Source organism: Chiloscyllium plagiosum, unplaced genomic scaffold (assembly GCF_037043375.1).
Source record: "Chiloscyllium plagiosum isolate Xiang-an unplaced genomic scaffold, Cpla_swu_hap1 HiC_scaffold_12, whole genome shotgun sequence".
Lineage (NCBI taxonomy): Eukaryota > Metazoa > Chordata > Chondrichthyes > Orectolobiformes > Hemiscylliidae > Chiloscyllium > Chiloscyllium plagiosum.
This window is the reverse complement of record NW_028270150.1, coordinates 54,693,755-54,716,197: the sequence shown is the minus strand read 5'-3', so window position 1 is coordinate 54,716,197 and position 22,443 is coordinate 54,693,755. Positions and strand designations below refer to the sequence as shown.

At 42.6% G+C, this 22,443-nt stretch overlaps 1 protein-coding gene across 3 annotated transcripts in view; it reads left to right on the top strand.

The window, feature by feature from the left end:
- Positions 1–22,443, top strand: part of usp9 (ubiquitin specific peptidase 9) — a 275,343-nt gene that overhangs the window by 171,126 nt on the left and 81,774 nt on the right. For all 3 annotated transcript variants that reach the window (XM_087992832.1, XM_087992834.1, XM_087992833.1), the window contains 3 exons: positions 1,593–1,739; positions 14,063–14,270; positions 21,417–21,637. In XM_087992832.1, the coding sequence (XP_087848958.1) occupies positions 1,593–1,739; positions 14,063–14,270; positions 21,417–21,637 (576 nt within the window). The remainder of the gene's footprint in view (positions 1–1,592; positions 1,740–14,062; positions 14,271–21,416; positions 21,638–22,443) is intronic.

The following is a 22,443-nucleotide window of genomic DNA, read 5'->3' as shown; positions in this document are numbered from 1 at the left end:
TTTTATTGATCCCAAATTGTCACACAACTTAGTGGCATAATTGCCCAATTCAGAGGACAGTTAAAAGTCAACCACGTCGCTGTGGTCTGGAGTTAAAGGTAAGGAAGGCAGATTTCCTTCATCATTCCCACTCCCTCGGTTTAAGTCAAATCTGAGAAAGTGAGGACTGCAGATGCTGGAGATCAGAGTTGAAGACTGTGGTACTAGAAAAACACAGCTGGTCAGGCTGCATCAACGGAGCTGGAGAGTCGACGGTTTGGGCATACGCCCTTCAGGAATGAGGCATGTGAGCCAAGGGGGCTGAGAGATAAATGGGAGGGGAGTGCGGCTGGGGGTTGGGAAGGTAGATGGGGGTGTGATAATTAGGTGAAGGTGGGAGTGAAAGTGATTGGGACAGGAAAGAAGGATGGAGCAGATAGGTGGGAAAGAAGATGGACAGGTAGGACCGTTGAAGAAGGCAGTGCCGAGTTGGAAAGTTGGGACTGGGATAAAGTGGGGGGAGGGGAAATGGGGAACCTGGTGTAATCCACATTGATCCTTCTTCATCGACCTATGTGGATTTCACCAGGTTCCCCATTTCCCCTCCCCCAACCATATCCCACTCCCAACCTTCCAACTCGGCACTGCCTTCTTGAGTGGTCCTATCTGTCCATCTTTGTGCCCACCTCTCTGCTCCACCCTCCTGTCCCTACCTATCACTTTGAGCCCCATCTTCATCCACCTATCACATTCCCAGGTACCTTCCCTCCCCAGCCTCACCCCACTCCCATTTATCCCTCTGCACCCTTGGCCCACAAGCCTCATTCCTGATGAAGAGCCTATGCCCGAAACATCGACTATCCGTCTCAGATGATGCCTGACCTGTGCTTTTCCAGCACCACACTCTTCGACTCCTCTCCCTAGGTTTGTCCTGACCTACCAGCAGGGCAAACCCACCAAAGATGGTGACGTAATGTCATACTATTGGGAAGGAATTTCCTTAGAAGTCCTCGACTTTGACTTCCCAATTCATAGGGTAATAAATTTGCTAGCTTGGCCAGCATTTAGTAATCAACCCTAATTGTCCTGAGGGCTGTTAAGCAGCAACCATATTGTTGTTGGTTTCAAGTCCTCTGCAGGCTAGGTAAGGATAGATTTTCATGTCTTTTACAGTAGTTGACCCAGACAGGTACAATAGTTGACCTTATATTGTACTGAACTGAAAATATCTTTAAAGCTTTTTCACTGAAGCTTTCCTTGTCTTGTCTGCCAGTTATTTCAGTTGGAAATGACGATTACTGCACATGAATGGCAATGTTAAAACTTTTATATTGACTGAACAAAAATATTGCCCTCAGCAGCTTAACTTTTTGGCTTTAACATTGATTCTGAAAGACAGCCATGCTCCATGTAAAGTTGCAATTAAGGAACAGAACTCTGACTCTCAATGAGTACACCCAGCACTGTGCTTATGTATAATGACCGCATATATGAGAAATTTTAAAATGTGAAAAATAATTGTCTATTTTAAACATAATCTTGTTATTGTGGCACTGCTTTCATGATGTGTGTTTTTAATTTTTCCTGCCTAATCTCCCTTCCCTAAATGTCAGGATGAGGTGAAAAGAACAAGTGAAACTGGTGTTGAAGAAACAATTCTAGAAGGTCATCTTGGAGTTACAAAGGAGCTATTGGCATTCCAGACACCTGAAAAGAAATATCATATGGGGTCAGAGAAGGGTGGAGCAAATCTCATTAAGGTATTTCTTAATAATTAACTAAAGATGTGTGATATGGTGCAGTATTTTGTTCAAATCCATAGTGTCATGAAAATGTCAAACCTATTGGTTTTGCGTTTGTTTTAATACATCTGAACTGGAAATACATCAGTACAAATTATGTGTTAACATTTTAAAATACGTTTTAAGTTGTGTCGAGCAATATCTTCTTGGATAATTTGAATTACAACCCTTTTTGAATAGTACAAATACTGAACATTAAATTTTGATTTTTGTTTGATGTGTGCACATATTTGCCTGTCTCTTGCTTTTGGTCTGCTGTTTATCAATAGAACTTATTTCCTGCTGAGATTTTTTAGGTTATTCTTCTGTTTCATCCATTGAAATATAATTTTCTATGAAAGCTCTTGAAGCCAGCTTATGTAACCAAATATAGAAGGAAATAATGCACCGGAAAGCTTATCAATGGCTGCTGGTTACCTAAAATAATGAAATACTCAGCAAGTCAGGAAAGAGAAGCAGAATTAGTGTTTCAGGTTGATGACCTTTCATTGAAAACAAGTAAAAGGTAGATTGACCCTCTTTCAAGCAAGAGGCAGGGATTGAGGTAACAAAAGAGGTTTCCGTTAAGGTAGAAATAGGACCGATTTAGCTGACTAAGAATGTGAATGCATAGTAAAAAGAGGTTAGAGTGGGACAACAAAGAAAAGATGGGTCTAAATGTGAAGTGGCAGATCTGTCAACAACTGCAGCTGAAAAAATTGTAGTGATTATTATTTGAAATTGTTAAACTTAGTGTTATGTTTCAAGTGCATAATTGAAATATTTTATATTGAACTTAGGGAGTGTGTAGGAGAAACAAGAATCATAGAGGAAGAATTATGTAGGCACTTGGAAGGTTGAAGTTGGATAACAGTGAACCAGTCTATATGTTTCTATTGTGGGTGTTGCTGGGACAGAAGTTGAAGATGAAGTAACAGTATGCTTCTATGAATATATAATCTACCAAGTTATGTTATTAAATTGGAGAAGGTTCAGTGAATATGTACATTGCTGGGCTTGGAGGGTTCAAGTTGTTAGGATAGGCTGGATAGTTTGGGACTTTTTTCACTGGAGCATAGGAGGTAGAGGAGTGACCTTATGGAAATTTATAAAATCATGAGGTGCATAGATAAGGTGAATAGCAAGAGTCTTTTCCCAAGGGTGGGGAATTAGGAACTTGGAGGCATATGTTTAAGCTGAGGAGAAAGTCTTAAAAAGGACGTGTGGGGTACATTTTTACACAGTGGTTTGTATGTGGAATGAACTGTCAGAGGAAGTGGTGGATGCAGGTACAGTTAGAATATTTAAAAGACATTTGGATAAATACATGAATAGGAAAGGTTTGGAGGCCAAACTGAGGCAATGGGACTAGTTTAGTTTGGGGAACATGGTTAGCATTGACTCCTTCAACCAAGGGATCTGTTTCCGTGCTGTATAACTCTGACTAGTAGGGAGGCAAAAACATGAGAGCTGAACTACTATATTAGACTAGACTTCCTCTTGGCCTACTTCTGTCAAGAATTTGACACTTTGTTTCACTTGCGTCTTGTCCTGTTAAGTGACTGAAGTGCCTTTGACTTCTTGACCACCTTTTCTCATCCATTTCATTCCTTTCAGAACCATGTAGAGGGATTTCCTGTGGTTGCTTTGCAGTCCATATTAAATAGTTTCTTTTTTGGTATTCAGTCATGGAATTTGGGCATTATAGGCTGAGCAAGTATTTATTTCGCATCCCTTATTGCCCTTGAACTAAGTAAGTTGCTTGGCCATTTCAGAGGGAAATTAAAAGGCAACCACATTTGCTATGGATTTGGAGTCATGTGTCAGCCACTGCAGTTAATAATGGCAGATTTCCTTTCTTTCCTTTCGTCTTGTTGACTTCCTCAGCATGATTTTTTATGACAGTGGACAGTGGATAATGATTACGTCGTTGCCATGCTTTTAGTTTTTATTGACTTCAAATTTCACCAACTGCTATGGTGGTATTCAAACTTGTGTCCCCAGGATATTAGTCTCAGACTTTGGTTTACTCATCTAGCAATTTACTATTCTGCCATAGTCACTCCAAGGTTATCCTTGTTATTTTCACAACCCCAAACTTTGTGCACCATCCAAGATAATCTTGCCTTTCCTTCTATTTAGCATCCTGAAGAGACTGGCCCCGTCTGCACTATGCTGGTACACTCATTGATTGCACTCTGATACCTCCCCATGCAGATGCTTTTGAACCCGCATGCCTTCCCTTCCAAGGTCGAACTATTCCTCCAAGGTGGAACAGCAATTTATTGTATTAAAGTTATTGCACCCACTACTCATGCGGTCTCTTCTCCATTGGGTGTACCAAACATAACTTGAATGCTCACTTTTGTAAGACATTACCTTTCTACCCTTGAGTGTGAACATGTTTTTTTTTGTTGTTTACAGAACAACTTAATTTTTCTTATTCTCCTCCCTTTTGCCTCCTACATGGCTGAGGTAAAACTTAACTTCTAGCATGTAGAAAAATGGTTGTGGTTGTTGGCCGTCCTGTCTTCTCAGCTCCAGGACACTTTTACAGGGGTTCCTCAGGGTAGTTTCCTTAGCCCAATCATCTTCAGCTACTTCATCAACTACTTACCCTCACTTCTAGATGAAGGGAATGTTCAGCACAATTCCCGACGATTCTGATACTGAACCAATCCATGTCCAAATTCAGCAAGATCTGGTCAATATCCAGGCTTGGGCTGACAAGGGACAAGAAACATTCACACCGCACAAATGCCAGGCGATGGCCATCAGCGATGAGAAATAATCTAACCACCTTTGACATTGTGATGTCACCATCACTGAATCCCTTTCTATCAATATCCTGTGGTGTTACCGATAACTAGAAACCCAACTGGACACACCACTTTGGCTACTAGAGTAGGTCAGAGGCTTGGAATACTGCGACAGGTCACTCACTTCCTGAATCCAAAACCTGCCCACTGTCTACAAGGCACAAGTCAGGAGTGTAATGGAATGCTCCTCAATTGCCTAGATGGGTGCAACTGAAAGCAACAGTTCAAGAAAGCTGATCGCCGCCACCACCACCACCTCAAGGGCAACATGGACTTGGATAAAGCATTTGACATGGTCCCTCATGGCAGACTGGTGCAAAAGGTGAAGTCACATGGTATTGGGCTGAGCTGGCAAGATGGATACAGAACTGGCTTAGTCTTAGGAAACAGAGGGTAACAGTGCAAAGTAGAATTGTGACTAGTATCGTCCACAGGGATCAGAGCTGGGACCTCTGATGTTTGTGATCTACATAAATGATTTGGAGGAAACATGGCTGATTTAATTAGTAAGTTTGCAGATGATACCAAGAGTGGTGGAGTTGTGGATAGTGAGGAGAATTATCAGAGGCTATAGCAGGATATAGATCCATTTAGAGGCAGAGGCAGAAAAATGGCATATGGATTTTAACCTGGATACGTGAGGTGATGCATTTTGGGAGGTCACGTACAGGTGGCAATTATAATGGCAGAATCTCCCTTAGGAATATCATTATGCCGAGGTATCTGGGTGTGGAGGTCCACAGATCACTGACGGTGGCAGCGCAGGTAGATACGGTAGTTTAAAAAAAAAGCCTCTGGCACGCTTGCCTTCATTGGAAGGGGCAGTGAGTATAAGGATAGGCAAGTTCTGCTGCAGCTTTATAGAATTGTAGTTATGCCACACTCTGAATATTGTGTACAGTTCTGGTGACCACACTACCAGAAGGATGTGGATGCTTTAGAGAGGGTACAGAAAAGGTTTACCAGGATGTTGTTTGAGATGGGGGATTTTAGCTATCAAGAAAGGTTTGGCTACGCCTGGTTTGTTTTCACTGGAACGCAGGAGGAGTGACATAATACAAATTTTTTTTTATTTCAAAATATACTTTATTCATAGAAATAAATCTTTGGTACTTGTACAATTTGTCATGTCATTCATCGATATATACATTGCATGTCTTAACATTACAAAGAACAGATTGAATTAATCAAATTTACAGTTATCCTATTTCCAGTTCCCTTTATTAACCATCCAGTCTCTTATTATTTAGCTGTGGCTTCAGCAGAACCCACCTACTGAGTGGGTGCCCTGTTATACAATAGCAAATGAACCTCCTTTAACCCCCAGTATATGGGGTTACCGTTGTCCCTTTGACTGTCCTGTCTCTGGGGTAGCTGTCTGCATCCCCATGGTGAGCACGAACTGCTGGACCCTCGCTGGGCTGAGGTAGCTATCCAGACTGGGGTCATTTACCTGCTCTGGAGTCATTGAGCCAAGGCAAGGGTCCGTACCGTCCAGTTCTGTGTCTGACAATGGGACTGTCAGGATCACAGCTCTCAGTTGTCTGTAGTTGTGGGGCAGGGGTACCCCCTGGTTCTCACTGGGTGGAGGATGCACTTCGGGGGGGTCCGTTGTTTCCTGGTTGGGAAGATATGCCCTCCTCTTTATCTACGGCGCTCTGTCTCCTCTTCTGGTGGTGATGACATTCTTTGTGCCCGTCTTCCCCATCCGAAGAGCTGGCCATCCCTCCCTCGTGCAGCTGACTTTTCCCCTTTGCTGGGAGGCTGCGGGGGCCTGGCCGGATTTTCTCTTCCTGTTTTTAACAGGTATCCACTCCTCTGTCTGCTCGATTACCTTCTCCTCCATTGCTTCCATCTGCCCAGCTAGAGCTAGGATCAGCTGCTGTGTCTCTCTGCTGGCTGCCACCTCCTCCACTCCAGCCTGTTCTTCTTTCTGGGTGCCACCAGACTCTGTTTCCCTGCTGTCTGGGTGGACCTTACTGGTCTTTGGGGGTCCACGGCTCACATTGCCACCTCCAGCCATCTGTGCGTAAGTGCCCCCCCCCCCCCAGTCTTGGGCAGGTCTTGTACATGTGGCCCGCCTCTCCACACAGGTTGTAGCTCTTTGCTTCCTGACAGTCCTTAGTCAGGTGACCCTCCTGTTTGCAGTTCCTGCAGATGGTCACCTTGCAATCCGCCACCACGTGTCCCGACTTCCCGCAGGTTCGGCACACTTTCGGCTGCCCTGCATATGTCAGGTAGCCTCTGCTCCCTCCAATTGCGAAGCTCGAGGGTGGGTGGAGAATGTTCCCATTGTCATCGACCCTCCGAGTTACCCTGACCTGCCGCGTACTGGTCCAGATCCCAAAGGGGTCAATCACATCGGTGGCTTCTCCCTCAACTTGGACGTACCTTCCCAGGAAGGTCAGGACATCAGCCACTGGAACATAGGGGTTGTACATATGGATTGTAACAACCCGACGACTCTGTGCAGGAAGCACACACAATGGAATTGCTGACAAGATCGAGAACAGCGGCTCTCCTTCCTTCTCCTTGAAGACCTTCAGGAGCTGTTCGCACTGCTTCACACTTCTGAAGGTCACATCAAAGTAGCCTGCCCCAGGGAAATCCTGCAGGCAATACACATTTTTTTATTTCAAAAATAGACTTGATTCATAAAATAATTTGATGGTCTGTACAGTTGGTCATGCCATACATATGTAAACATGTACATACAGAGATCAGAATTTATCATTTTTATACAGGTCAGTACATTTTTCAATCATATGCCCATATAATTAGCTGAGGCGTTAGCAGAGCCTAAATGACTGCATGGGCCCCCTGTTCTTCGTTAGGCAGGCAGACTTTACACAGTGGTCTTTCCCCACCGCGCCTTGGCGGCAGCTGCCCCAAGCTTCAGCGCATCCCTCAACACGTAGTCCTGGCCCTTGGAATGTGCCAGTCTGCAGCACTCAGTCGGGGTCAACTCCTTCAGCTGGAAGATCAGCAGGTTTCGGACCACCCAGAGAGCGTCCTTCACCAAGTTGATGATTCTCCAGGCACAGTTGATGTTCGTCTCGGTGTGTGTCCCAGGGAACAGGCCGTAGAGCACGGAGTCCCGCGTCACGGCGCTGCTCGGGACGAACCTCGACAAACACCACTGCATTCCTCTCCAGACTTCTGCGTAGGCACATTCCAGAAGGAGGTGTGTGACAGTCTTGCCCCCCCCCGCAGCTGCTTCGGGTGCAGCGTCCGGTGCGTCTGAGAGTCCGGGCGTGCATAAAGGATCTCACAGGCAGAGCCCTTCTCGCCACCAGCCAAGCCATGTCTTGGTGCTTGTTGGAAAGTTCTGGTGATGAGGCATTCTGCCAAATGGCTTTGACAGTCTGCTCAGGGAACCGCTCGATAGGATCCGCCCTCTCCTTTTCCAGAAGAGTCTCAAGGACACTACGTGCTGACCATTTCCTGATGGACTTGTGGTCAAAGGTGTTTTTCTTCATAAACTTCTCCACGAAGGACAGGTGATACGGAACGGTCCAACTACTCAGAGCGTTCTGTGGCAGCGAAGCCAGGCCCATCCTTCGCAACACCAGGGACAGGTAGAACCTCAGTACATAGTGACACTTGGTGTTTGCGTACCGGGGATCCACGCACAGCTTGATGCAGCCACACACAAAGGTGGCCATCAGGGTGAGGGTCGCATTGGGTGTATTTTTTCCCCTGTTGCCCAGATCTGCAGGCAGTACACATCCACTGCGGTAAACCCACAGCATCCCAGCAGCACTTTCTTAATAAACAGGATGCAGTCGACTGGTGTACGATCCTCTACCACCTTCACAGTCACCCTGACTGTGTATCGAACTCACTGCCCAGGGCTGCAGGCAGCTGTTAAGGCCATAGCTCTGAGGTTGGCTGGTCCCTGAATTGGCGTTAGGCCGAAGCCAGCATGAAGATCCACCAATAGCAGGTCAGCACAACCAAACAATCCTCCAACGTCCAATCACGATCCAGCGATGATCTCCACTAGCTCTGATGGTTCGCAACTCGACCCCTGTCCTGATCAGAACAGACACTTGATAGCCAAAAGGCCAAGAAGCGATGATACAAATTTCTAAGATTGTAAATGGCATGGATAGAGTGGAGAATGAGGCTTTCCCCCAGGGTGGAAGGCCCCTTTGAGGGGTTGCAGAATAATTGTTGGGGGAGGAGTTTTAAAAGAAATGTGTGAGGCAGTCCTCTGAGACCCATGATGGTGAGTGCGTCAAGCATGCTACAAGAGGTGGTCGTGGTGGAAGCAGACACAATAGCAGCATTCAAGTAGCACCTGGATGAATACATGAATAGGAGAGGAATCATGGGATATGGATCCTGTAAGTGAAGACACTTAGTGTGGAAAGGCAAAAATGTTCGGCCCAGGCTTGGAGGTTCAAAGGACCTGTATCTGTACTGTATTCTTTTTTGTCAGGACAGGCAATGAATGCTGGTCAGACAGTGACACCTGCATCCCAAATTAATTTTTTAAAAAATTCTTGTTTTGATTTATACTTTATGGTGTTCCAGATACAGTATTAAGTTCAACAGTTTTGTTTCAGGACTTATGATCAGTTGTTTTGCATGATAATTGTGGTGATTGATTGTGATTTCCTGTTTGCGCTTTCTGTAGACCCCGTTTTTAGACTTTACTTCTGCAGTGCTATTCCTGTTGCCTTGCCTTATCATCCCCTTTTGTTAATTAATTTCTACAGCCTTTTCTCCTATCACAGACCTTTATTTGTTGCTCCTTTTTTTATTGCCTTAGTAAATGCTTAAACATGACGTCACTGGCTGTATTTGTGCATGAGCATGGTGCTGCCTCAACAGGAGGCCTATTCGCTTAGCCTGGAGAAATCTATCAAATGGTGTCCTAGGAAACTTCCCCTGGGGACCATAAGAAATAGGAGCAGGAGTAGGCTATTCAGCCTTTCAGCCTGCTCCACCATTCAATCGAAACATGGCTCACATCTGTTTTCCTCCCTTTTCCCTGTAACTCTTGATTCCCCTACTGATCAGGAATTTATCTTTGCCTTAAATATGCACAAGGATTCTGCCCTCAGCTTTCTGTACCAAAGGCACTCAACTCTGCAAGAGAGTCTTAAATGGGTGCCCCTTTATTCTGAGATCGTGCCCTCTAATCAGAGTTTCCCCATGAGGGTGAACATTCTCAGCATGTACTCTGCAAAGGCTCTCAATCCTGTGTTTCCATGAGATCACCCCTCATTGTTCTAAGACTATGTTGAACAAAAAGACAAAATGCAAAACTATGTTTAAAAAAAATTCAGGATAGTTGATTATCCTGGGTGTAATTGAACTGGATGTTCAGACAGAATTTGTATTTGGAAGTCTGTGGTGATCTTGCAGGAAGTTACGGTGGGTGTACTAGAGTAATACTTGGACTCAGAAGGTAAACATTTAAACAAACTTCGAAAGTATTGCCTGTATTCAGAAGGGTAAGGGCTAATTTGATCGAAGTGTCCAGAAGGGAGAACAAATAGGATCGATGGGAATAAAATGTTTCTGATTAGTAATCTTGGGGGCATAGTCTAAAAATTAGACTTTTCAAGTGATAGATGTGTGAAACTCTCCTGCCCAAAGCATTGATGTTCAATCAATTCAGTTTCAAATCTGAGGTGTATAGATTTTAGAGAGCCAAACAAAATAGGAGTAATGGGACAAAGACAGGGAGATAGAGTTGGGTCACAGATTAGTTTTAACTTCACTGAATGGTGGAACATGTTGCAAGGATTTTTGATACGATCTCACGCTTAATACATGTATATTTCTCTGACCCACTTAAGCCTACTTTGATCATTGGAAGTTTCTCCAATCCGGTTTTCCTTTATAGTCGTCAGCCACCAATGCAACTGTTAGACTTCTGAAGAATCTCTTATCTGCTTTATAATTTATACTTTTTTCAGTCCTTTTCACTCTTTATACCTGACTTAACTCATTGGTCTGTGTATTACCTTTTGAGTTTCCTAAAAGTGCCTTTGACATTTCTTAATACTAATTCTTTTTATTGTACACTTGCCATCATGATTTTTCTCCAAGCCATGACTGCCAGCTCTCTTCAAACTCCTCTGTTCTCCCCTCCTCCAAACCACTTCAACAAAACTCTTTAAGGCCACATGTGCTGTCTCTCACCCCTCATCACATTTGCATCCAAATCACCACAAACTGACACATGGTAATTATTTTCTTAGTATTGTTCATACCTCATTAGTCCTATATGTGAAGTGTTTTACAATTGACCTGTGGTAGAAATAATATGAATATGATAATGTCATTATATGTAACTTTTCCCTATTCAATTATATATGCTGTTAATTTGCTCATTTTCTCCTTGCCATCGCCTATACCATTTTGTTAAACTAGCACAAACAAATCCATTTTTATTTCCAATGGTTCACTTTCAGTCTATTACATCTGCATAGGTCTTGTAAGTTTGCAGATGACACCAAAATTGGAGGTGTAGTGGACAGCGAAGAAGGTTACCTTAGATTGCAATGGGATCTTGATCAGATGAGCCAATGGGCTGAGTAGTGGCAGATGGAGTTTAATTAGGTAAATACGAGGTACTGCATTTTGGGAAAGCAAATCTTAGCAGGACTTATGCACTTAATGGTAAGGTCCTAGGGAGTGTTGCTAAACAAAGAGACCTTGGAGTGCAGGTTCATAGGTCCTTGAAATAGAGTCGCAGGTAGATAAGACAGTGAAGGAGGCGTTTGGTATGCTTTCCTTAGGCCACTTTTGGAATATTGTGTGCAATATTGGAAGGATGTTGTGAAACTTGAAAAGGTTCAGAAAAGATTTACAAGGATGTTGCCAGGGTTAGAGGATTTGAGCTATAGGGAGAGGTTGAATAGGTTAGGGCTGTCTGAGGCTGAAGGGTGACATTATGGAGGTTTATAAAATCATGAGGGGCATGGTTAGAATAAATTGACAAAGTCTTTTCCCTGGTGTGAGGAAGTCCAGAGCTAGAGGGCATAAGTTTAGGGTGTGAGGGGAAAGATATAAAAGAGACCTAAGAGGCAACCTTTTCATGCAGAGGGAGATGAGTGTGTGGAATGAGCTGCCAGAGGAAGTGGTGAAGGCTAGTACAATTGCAGCATTTAAAAGGCATCTGGATGGGTATGTGAATAGGAAGGGTTTGGAGGGGTATGGGCCGGGTGCTGGCAGGTGGGGCTAGATTGGGCTGGTTTATCTGGTCGGCATGGATGAGTTGGACCAAAGGGTCTGTTTCTGTGCTGTCCATCTGAGTCTGTCATCTGATCTCAGTTCTGAGCAACATGTTTGACAATTTTTTTGTGAACAATGCCACAAGATTAGTAGCTAATCTCTATCTATTTTATAAGAAATTACAAACCACACAATCAAAACCAGTAAAATAATTACATTATCATCATGACTTTATAGGATCTGGGGCAAGATTCGGGTGCAAAATGGTGAACTGCAATGTCCTTTGCGTGAGGAGTAAAATTTTCCTGATTTACCATCCAGTATTTTTTACATTTTATACAATTGAGCACTGGATCATAGGTGCCTTTCATGACTGAGAAGAGGCTTATATTTCATTCCTATCCAAGACATTTGATTCCAGTTCCAAAGGGCTTTTGTCATCCATCATCTTAAGTGGGAGAGGGTGGTTGACAAATGGAATTTCAGAGTTTGACATAAGTATTTGAATTTATTGTAACTTATCACCTGATTTACATATCCTTCTGCAGCCAAATTGTCAGGTTTTCCCTCTGCATTTAGGCTGTAATGTTGATTTGCTTTTGAGTTTTAATGTTACTTTGTGGAACATAGAACCGCACAGTACAGGCCCTTTGGCCCTTGATGTTGTGCTGACCTTTTGTCCTACTTTAAGATCAACTCACCTACGTGCCCTTCATTTTTACAATCATCCAGATGCCTATCCAAGAGTCACTTAAATGTCCCTAATCTATTTTACTGTATAATCATTGCTGGCAGTACATTTCATGCACTCACCACTCTGTAAAGAACCTACCTCTAACCCTCCAATCACCTTAAAATTATTCCCCATCATTGCCATTTCCACCCTGGGAAAAAGTCTCTCTGGCTATCCATTCTGCCTATGCCTCTCATCATCATGTACACTCTATCAAGTCGCCTTTCACCCTTTGCTCCGAAGAGAAAAGCCTTAGCTCCCTCAACCTTTCTTAATAAGACATGCCCTCCAGTCCAGGCAGCATCCTGGAAAAACTCCTCTGCACCCTTTCTAAAGCTTCCATATCCTACCTATAATGAGGCAACCAAAACTGAATACAATATTCCAAGTGTAGTTTAACTAGGGCCCAGTAGAGCTGCAGCATAATCTCATGGCTCTTAAACTCAATCCCCCACTAATGAAAACCAACATACCATATGCCGCCTTAATAACTTTGAGGACATGGACCTCAAGTTCCCTCTGTTCCTCCACACTGTCAAGAATCCTGCTTTTAACTTTGTATTCTGCATTGAAATTTGACCTTTCAAAAGGAATCATTTCACTTTTCCAAGTTGAACTCCAGCTGTCACTGATCAGCCCAGCTCTGCACCCTGTCAATGACCTGTTGCAACCTACAACAGCCCTCCGCACTATCCACGAGCTACCAACCTTAGTGTCATCGCTGAATTTTCTAACCTATCCTTCAGCTTCCTCAGCTAAGTCATTGATGAAAATAACAGAGCAGAAGTCCCAGAACCAATCACTACGGAACACCATTGGTCAGTGAGTTCTTGGCTGAATCATTTCCATCCACTACTACCCTCTGTCTTGTATTGGCCAGCCAATTCTGTATCCAGACAGTCACACTTCCCTGTATCCCATGCTTCCTTACTTTCTGAATGAGCTTACCATGGGGAACCTTATCAAATACCTTGCTAAAATCCATGTACACCACATCCTGTGCTCTACCTTCATCAATGTGTTTTGTCACATCCTCAAGGAATTCAATAAGGCTTGAGGCATGGCCTCCCCCACTCAAAGCCATGCAGACAATCTCTAATCAAACTATGGTTTTCCAAGTAATCATAAATCCTGTCTCTCAGAATGTTCTCCAATAATTTGCCCACCACTGACTTAAGACTGATCTGTAATTCCCAGGATTAACCGTATTCCTGTAGAACAAGGGAATAACGTTTGGAGCTAAAAGACTAATCATTATATAAAGTAAATCTTTGTGTGAGTTTAAATAATTGTGTAACATGTCAACGCATTGCAAGAAAACCTAAGTTTGCCTGGAGCAGTTGATGGAATTTGGTGTATTATGGTAACAACCATTTTTAAAAATTCCCCAAATGATTATACTGTCCTCAGTCCCATTTGACTATAATATCAATCTGAAATTTTAAGTGTGAATTGATATTTTAACACTTAACTATTCATGTTTATTGTTCATGCACTGCAGACAATGAAATTAAGTTAATGAGTAACTGTTATCTCTTTCTGACTTGAATCTACAGGAACTGATAGATGACTTCATATTTCCAGCCTCTAATGTTTATCTACAGTACAAGAAAAGCGGAGAATTGCCATCTGAACAGGCCATTCCTGTCTGTAGTGCACCTGCTGCAATCAATGCCAGCTTTGAGTTGTTGGTAGCACTGGCTGTTGGCTGTGTGCAAAACCTCAAACAAATAGTCGACACTATGACGGATATGTATTATGCAGGTATTTGAAAATTGTTCACTAGATAAGATGGTAAGCATGTAGATGAAGATGCAAAGTCTCCATGAATGCATTGAAGGCAGGAAGTTCATAGAAAGATAGCTTTACTTCTATTCATTTCAACTATGATTCAGTTGATAGCAATTTTGTCTGATCAACAGGCTGTGGGTCAAAGTATCACTTTATGGACTTGAGCACAAACCTTTAGGAAGAGCTATCATTCAGATAAAATATTGAACCTGAGACCCAATCAGGCTGCTTTGGGTGTAAAAGATCTTTTGGCTGAACGTTTTTTTTAAACAAAAGGTTTCCTGAAGACATTTGTCCCTCAGCATCACAAAAACAAATTACGTTTTGATTATTTGAGGATTTGCTGTGCTCAGATTCACTGCTGCTTTGTTGTAGCAATAACTCCAATTCAAAATTACTACATTGGTGGTAAAAGACCTTGGGATGCCTTAAAGCCATGAAAGGAACTTGATCAGTACAAGTCTTGGTATGATGCAGTGGCTGCTAAACTTTCCTTCAGTGTCTCTGGGCAGAGCCAAAATCCTTGCTTGTAATGCACCATATCTCCTACATAAGTATCAGGTGAAACAATGTGATCTTTGTTATTGAAGTCCTAACCTTTTCCTTGGCTTAATTTTCTAAGCCAAGATGGTTTTCCTTTAACTGAATTAAATACATGCTCGTATCTCTAAAATTACCAGGTTACCAAGCTCAGAGTCATGTGTATATATAAACTAAGTCCTGGAGAACTGAAATAAAATCAGAAAAATGCTGGAAATACTTAGCAGGTTAGGCAGCATCAGTAAGAGACCAATAGTTAATATTTCAGCTTGGTGACCCTTAATCAGAACCTGAAACATCAACTCTTTCTCCGCAGATGCTGCCTGACCTACATATTTCCAATATTTATTCCCAAAATATCAATATTTTTAGTGTGGAGAGCTTAACTTTGGTTCTGTGCCATGCCATCAAAACAGCCTGCAGATGCTCAGGAACTCTTAACTGAAGAATGGCTTTTTGAATGGCATGGAGGTGGTAGCAATTTGAGAACAGTACTTCAATCAGTGGCATCTTTTACTGAAAAAGAAATGTTAATGGGGATGGATAGTCATGTATAGAGGTGACTTGGATGGTTGGTGTGTTCCCCCATTTGCCATCATAGAGAGGAACTTAATTGAAAAGAAGAAAATAAACAAAAATCATTCTGAATTGACAGACATTTTACATTTGATGTTAGAACAAAAAGTGAAGCATTCGAAGCAGTAAGTTTTATTCCTTACCAAGTAGCAGCAAAGAAATTGCATCATAAAATATTTGCCTTTCAATATTTCAGCCAATCTTGTTTGAGCTTGATCATGGATGAAATTATTATCTTATGTATGGCTGTTTTAGGGATGAAGGACTTTTTGACTTTTAATACTTTTAGCAACAACATTGTACAGTCTTTTCTAATTTTGACCTGTATTTTTAAGTGTTATCAATTTAATAGTACATCTTAAAATGTGCCTCTGAGTCTTTAATACACTAAAAGAATCAAGACTTTATGAAGCTCCATCAATACAAGAATTGAACTCATTTAAAAAGCGAACCATCTTGGCATCCTTATATAGTTAGTTGATGCAGACTCCACAAGAAATAGCAGCATGTGTAAGTTATTCAGCCCCTTAAGCTGCTTCTGCCATTTAGTGAAGTTGTGGCTGATCTGGTTGTAGCCTTAACTCTACTTTCCTGCCTGACCCCTCAATTATTGTTAATGAGCAGTCGTCTTACTCAGCCTTCAATATGTTCACTGACACAGCCTCCATAGTTAACTGGGGTAGAGAATTTCAAGTTTTGCTGACCCTCAGATGCAATTACCCCTCATTTTTGTCTCCTATAATCCTTTATGAAACTTGTTCCCAGGTCTAGATCCTCCACAAAAAAATCTTTCCCATGTCAACTCTCCATTTAATATGATGATTCTGATCCCACTCTTGTATCGACCCAAACTGCCAAATCTTGCCAAGTAAGGCAACCCCTTCATCCAAGAAATCAACCAAGTAAATCTTCTCTTCATGGCTTCAAATACAAGTGTGTTCCTCTTTAATGTGAGCAAAATTGTACAAAAGTACTTCTGGTGCATTTCACTTCTGTCCTGTACAGGCTATTGTTCCATTTGTTGCCTTAATTACTCGCTGCAATTGGGTGCTGACTTCAGGTGGTTCATGAGCAAGGGCACCCTTTACATTGTAGCATTCTGCAGTCTTCCATTTTAAACGATGTTCTGCTTTTCTATACTTCCTGCAACTTGAGCGTGCTCGTATTTTCCCACATAATACATAGATTTACCAAATTTTTGTGTACTCTGATAGTCTAAATATATCTCTTTGCAGTACCATAGTTTGCTCTTTGCAACTTGCTTTCCTGCCTATTTTTTGTAGCATCAGCAAATTTGGCTACAATTGAGTGCATCCTTTTGTGCAAGGCAATAGTATAGATTGTAAATTGTTTAGGTAGCAGCACTGATCCTGCAGCTCTCTACAGGTTACAATTGGCTATCCTGGAATTGTAACCCATTTATCCCAAGTCTGTTTTCAGTTTCTCAGTCCTCTATCCACTGTAATATGACCCTCAGTACCATAATTCCATGTGTTGTAATAGAACATAGAACATAGAAGAATACAGCGCAGTACAGGCCCTTTGGCCCTCGATGTTGCGCCGATCCAAGCCCACCTAACCTATACTAACCCACTATCCTCCATATACCTATCCAATGCCCGCTTAAATGCCCATAAAGAGGGAGAGTCCACCACTGCTACTGGCAGGGCATTCCATGAACTTACGACTCGCTGAGTGAAGAACCTACCCCTAACTTCAGTCCTATATCTACCCCCCCTTAATTTAAAGCTATGCCCTCTTGTAATACCCGACTCCATACGCGGGAAAAGGTTCACACTGTCAACCCTATCTAACCCCCTAATCATCTTGTACACCTCAATCAAGTCACCCCTAAACCGTCTTTTCTCTAATGAAAACAGCCCCAAGTGTCTCAGTCTTTCCTCATACGATCTTCCTTCCATACCAGGCAACATCCTGGTAAACCTCCTCTGCACCCGTTCCAGTGCCTCCACGTCCTTCCTATAGTATGGCGACCAAAACTGCACACAATATTCCAGATGCGGCCGCACCAGAGTCTTATACAACTGCATCATGACCTCAGGACTCCGGAACTCAATTCCTCTACCAATAAAAGCCAGTACGCCATATGCCTTCCTCACCGCACTATTTACCTGGGTGGCAACTTTCAGAGATCTGTGTACATGGACACCAAGATCCCTCTGCTCATCCACACTACCAAGTATCCGACCATTAGCCCAGTACCCCATCTTTTTGTTATTCTTCCCAAAGTGAATCACCTCACACTTAGCTACATTGAATTCCATTTGCCACCTTTCTGCCCAGCTCTGCAGCTTCTCTATATCCTGCTGTAACCTGCCACATCCTTCCTCACTGTCAACAACTCCTCCGACTTTCGTATCATCCGCAAACTTGCTCACCCAACCTTCTAACCCCTCTTCCAGGTCATTTATAAAAATGACAAACAGCAATGGTCCCAAAACAGATCCTTGCGGAACACCGCTAGTGACGGCACTCCATGAAGAAACTTTGCCATCAACTACTACCCTCTGTCTTCTTCCATCCAGCCAATTCCTAATCCAAACCTCCAACTCGCCCTCAATGCCATATCTCCGTATTTTCTGCAGTAGCCTACCATGGGGAACCTTATCAAACGCCTTACTAAAATCCATATATACCACATCTACCGCTTTCCCCTCATCAACCTCCTTTGTCACCTTTTCAAAGAATTCAATAAGGTTTGTGAGGCACGACCTGCCCTTCACAAAACCACGCTGACTATCCTTGATCACATTATTCCTATCCAGATGTGCATAAATCCTATCCCTTACAATTCTCTCTAAGACTTTGCCCACAACAGAAGTGAGACTCACCGGCCTATAGTTACTAGGGTTATCCCTACTCCCCTTTTTGAACAAGGGAACCACATTTGCTATCCTCCAGTCTTCTGGCACTACTCCTGTAGACAAAGAGGACATAAAAATCAAGGCCAATGGCTCTGCAATCTCCTCCCTTGCTTCCCAGAGAATCCTAGGATAAATGCCATCAGGCCCAGGGGACTTATCTATTTTCACCTTTTCCAGGATTTCCAACACCTCTTCTCTACATACCTCAAAGCCATCCATTCTACTTATTTGTGACTCAGTATTCGCATCGACGACAATGCCCTGTTCCTGAGTAAATACTGAAGAAAAGTATTCATTCAGTGTCTCCCCAATCTCTTCCGCCTCCACACGCAACTTCCCACTACTATCCTTGACTGGACCTATTCCTACCCTAGTCATTCTTTTATTCCTAACATACCTATAGAAAGCCTTAGGGTTTTCCCTAATCCTACCGACTAAGGACCTTTCATGTCCCCTCCTTGCTGCTCTTAGCTCTCTCTTCAGGTCCTTCCTGGCTACCCTATAACTCTCAATCGCCCCAATTGAACCTTCACGTCTCATCTTGAGATAGGCCGCCCTCTTCCATTTAACAAGGGATTCCAATTCCTTATTAAACCACGGCTCCCTCGCACGACCCTTTCCTCCCTGCCTGACAGGTACATAATTATCAAGGACACTCAATAGTTGCTCCTTGAACAAGCTCCACATATCATTTACACTCTTGCCTTGGAGTCTACTTTTCCAAGCCACACATCCTAAGTCATGCCTCACCGCATCATAATTTCCCTGACCCCAGCTATAACTCTTGCCCTGTAGTACACACTTATCCCTCTCCATCACGAGAGTAAAAATCACCGAATTATGGTCACTATCCCCAAAGTGCTCACCTACCTCTAATTCTAACACCTGGCCTGGTTCGTTACCCAGAACCAAATCCAGTATGGCCTCACCTCTTGTTGGCCTGTCTACATATTGTGTCAGGAAACTCTCCTGCACACATTGAACAAACACTGACCCATCTAACGAACTTGAGCTATAGCTTTCCCAATCAATATCAGGAAAGTTAAAGTCCCCCAAAACAACCACCCTATTACTGTCACTCATCTCCTGAATCACCTTCCCTATCCTTTCTTCAATGATTCTAGGACTATTAGGAGGCCTGTAAAAGACTCCTAACAGGGTGACCTCACCTTTCCTATTCCTAACCTCAGCCCAAACTACCTCAGATGGCAAGTCCTCATCCATCGTCCTTTCCACCACTGTAATACTATCTTTGACAAGCAATGCCACACCTCCCCCTCTTTTACCCCCACCTCTGACCCTACTAAAACATTTAAATCCTGGAACCTGCAACAGCCAATCCTGTCCCTGTTCTAGCCATGTCTCCGTAATAGCCACAACATCGAAGTCCCAGGTACCAACCCACGCTGCAAGTTCACCTACCTTATTTCGTATACTTCTTGCATTGAAGTATACACACTTCAAGCCACTTTCCTGTTTACAGGCACCCTCCTTGGAAATTGATGCCATGTTCCTAACCTCCCTACACTCCAGGCCCTGCACCCTGAAGCTACAATCTGGGTTCCCATGCCCCTGCAGAGTTAGTTTAAACCCCCCCCAAGAGCACTAGCAAACCTCCCCCCAAGGATACTGGTGCCCCTCAGGTTCAGGTGTAGACCATCCTGTTTATAGAGGTCCCACCGTCCCCAGAAAGAACCCCAGTTATTCAAAAACCGGAATCCCTCCCTCCTGCACCATCCCTGTAGCCACGCATTTAAGTGTTCTCTTTCCCTATTCCTCGAATCTCTATCACGTGGCACGGGTAACAAACCAGAGACAACAACTCTGTTCGTTCTAACTCTGAGCTTCCAACCTAGCTCCCTGAAAGCCTGTCTAACATCCTCGGCACTCCTCCTACCTATGTCGTTGGTGCCAATATGGACCACGACTTCGGGCTGCTCCCCCTCCCCCTCCAGGACCCGGAAAACATGATCAGAGACATCACGTACCCTTGCACCTGGGAGGCAACATACCAAACGTGAGTCTCTCTCGTTCCCACAAAACCGCCTATCTGTGCCCCGAACTATCGAGTCCCCAATTACTACTGCTCTGCTCTTCTTCACCCTTCCCTTCTGAGTAACGGGGACAGGCTCCGTGCCAGAGACCTCTCCTTCGCGCTTTTAAAAATCTTTTATGTGACACTTTGGCGAATGTTTTTGATTGTCCATGTACCCTGTTGTTTTGCTTTTATCCACCCTTGTTCTCAAAGAATACTAATAAAAATGAGACACTTTCCTTCAAGACAAAAACCGTGTTGAATTAGCCTGTTCGTTCTGACTTTCAAAATGCTCGGTCAGTATCTTGTTAATAGATTTAAGCATTTTCACAGTGAAAAGTGTGAGGCTAACTGGCCCATAGTTTCTTGCTTAGTGTCGCTCTTCCTTGAATAGAAGTGTTAAATTTATGATTTTCCAATCTGCTGAGATGTCCACAGAATCTAGAAAAATGTTGAAAGGTTATAAATAATGAAGCTACTATTTTAAGATGTTCCGATGCATTTCTTCTTTCAATCTTAATTTCCGTTGTCTTTCTCAAATGATATTGTTGGTTTGAACATTTTCCATGCTGATTTTGCCACATTCCAGCATCAAAGGAAATTAAATGGTGTAAAGTTGTAAAATTAGTGATAGCTGTATGCTGATCTCCACCAGTTGGTACCTTCAATAATTCAGTTACTGTTAACATGCCATGCGAATAGAACATGAAGTACTCAAGAGTACCCAATAGCATAACTAGTTAAAGCCATTTTTTAAATGGGCATTTTTATTAAATTTTTTTAGAGGCTTCCTCCGTTTAGATTCTTCAAAGCAAAAACTGTCAAATTGTATGCTATATATTGCGAGCCGAACTCCAGACATTAGCTATCCTTTGGTAGGTCCCATGGGGCAATCATGACTCCACATATCTGATCAATGTTTAATTTTCTACTGTAGCAATAGTAGTTTTGATCTGCTTCAACCTTTTTCAGTTGCAGTTGTATATAGTGAACCACTTGAAAATATTTTGCTGTTCCAGTATGGTATTATGAAATCTGTCTGAAATTTTATTCATTGATTCTAAGATTTTAATTTTTGTTTAGGTTGTGAAGCATTGACAGAGTGGGAATACTTGCCACCAGTAGGACCACGTCCATCAAAAGGATTTGTAGGATTAAAGAATGCTGGTGCGACATGCTACATGAATTCTGTTATTCAGCAGCTATACATGATCCCTGCTATTAGAAATGGTATCCTTACAATTGAAGGCACTGGTAGTGATGTTGATGATGATACATCTGGTGATGAGAAACAGGATAATGAGGTGAACACAAGTTACAACTATTACATTTATGTCAAAAGACAAGTCATGTCTGTTGAAATGCTTAAATCTTGAACACTTTTTCTACCTGAGCTGTTGGTAAATGTCAATGGCAACTACCCTGTACTGGAAATATTTTTAAATTTGTTTTGTTAATGTAGTGAAATCTTCTTGAAATATACATACCTTGGACTTTTGTATTTATACCCTTTTTTGGAAACCAGCCCTCAAATACACAAAACAACATATTCAGTATGTTGTAAGGTCTCTCACATTTTAACCTTATTGCAACAACCTTCATAGTTATATAGACGTTGGTCACTTTTTTTTAATTAGTATGGATTGTGTTGCCAAAACAATAGTGAAGCTAAAGGTGCTTTATCTATTCTGCATAAATGGTGCAGCAACTTAAAGTTAGGGCTAGCTGTGCAATTCAATGTAAATATCGAAATGTTGCTGTCTAAGTTCAGAAGCTGTACTGTTGGCTTCACCAAATCACTTGCACTGTTTGCTTTACCAGAGACTTACATCAAATAGTATGAGGTAGTATTTTTTCACCAGAGAAACAAACAAGCTAAACACACTCTAGACATTTTAGAATAAATGATTAAAAGTATAGATATCCATTGAACAATGTGATTAGTATTAACAATTAGACATCAACGTCTCTGGCACTGAGAGTCACTATTCAAAGTGGAATGTCATTCCTTTATGTTGAGTAGAGTCAAATGATTTTCAACTCTCATTTGAAACAACCTGTTCTCCTTTTGTCTTCTGCCTCTATCAGTTCACTCCATCAACAAACATAG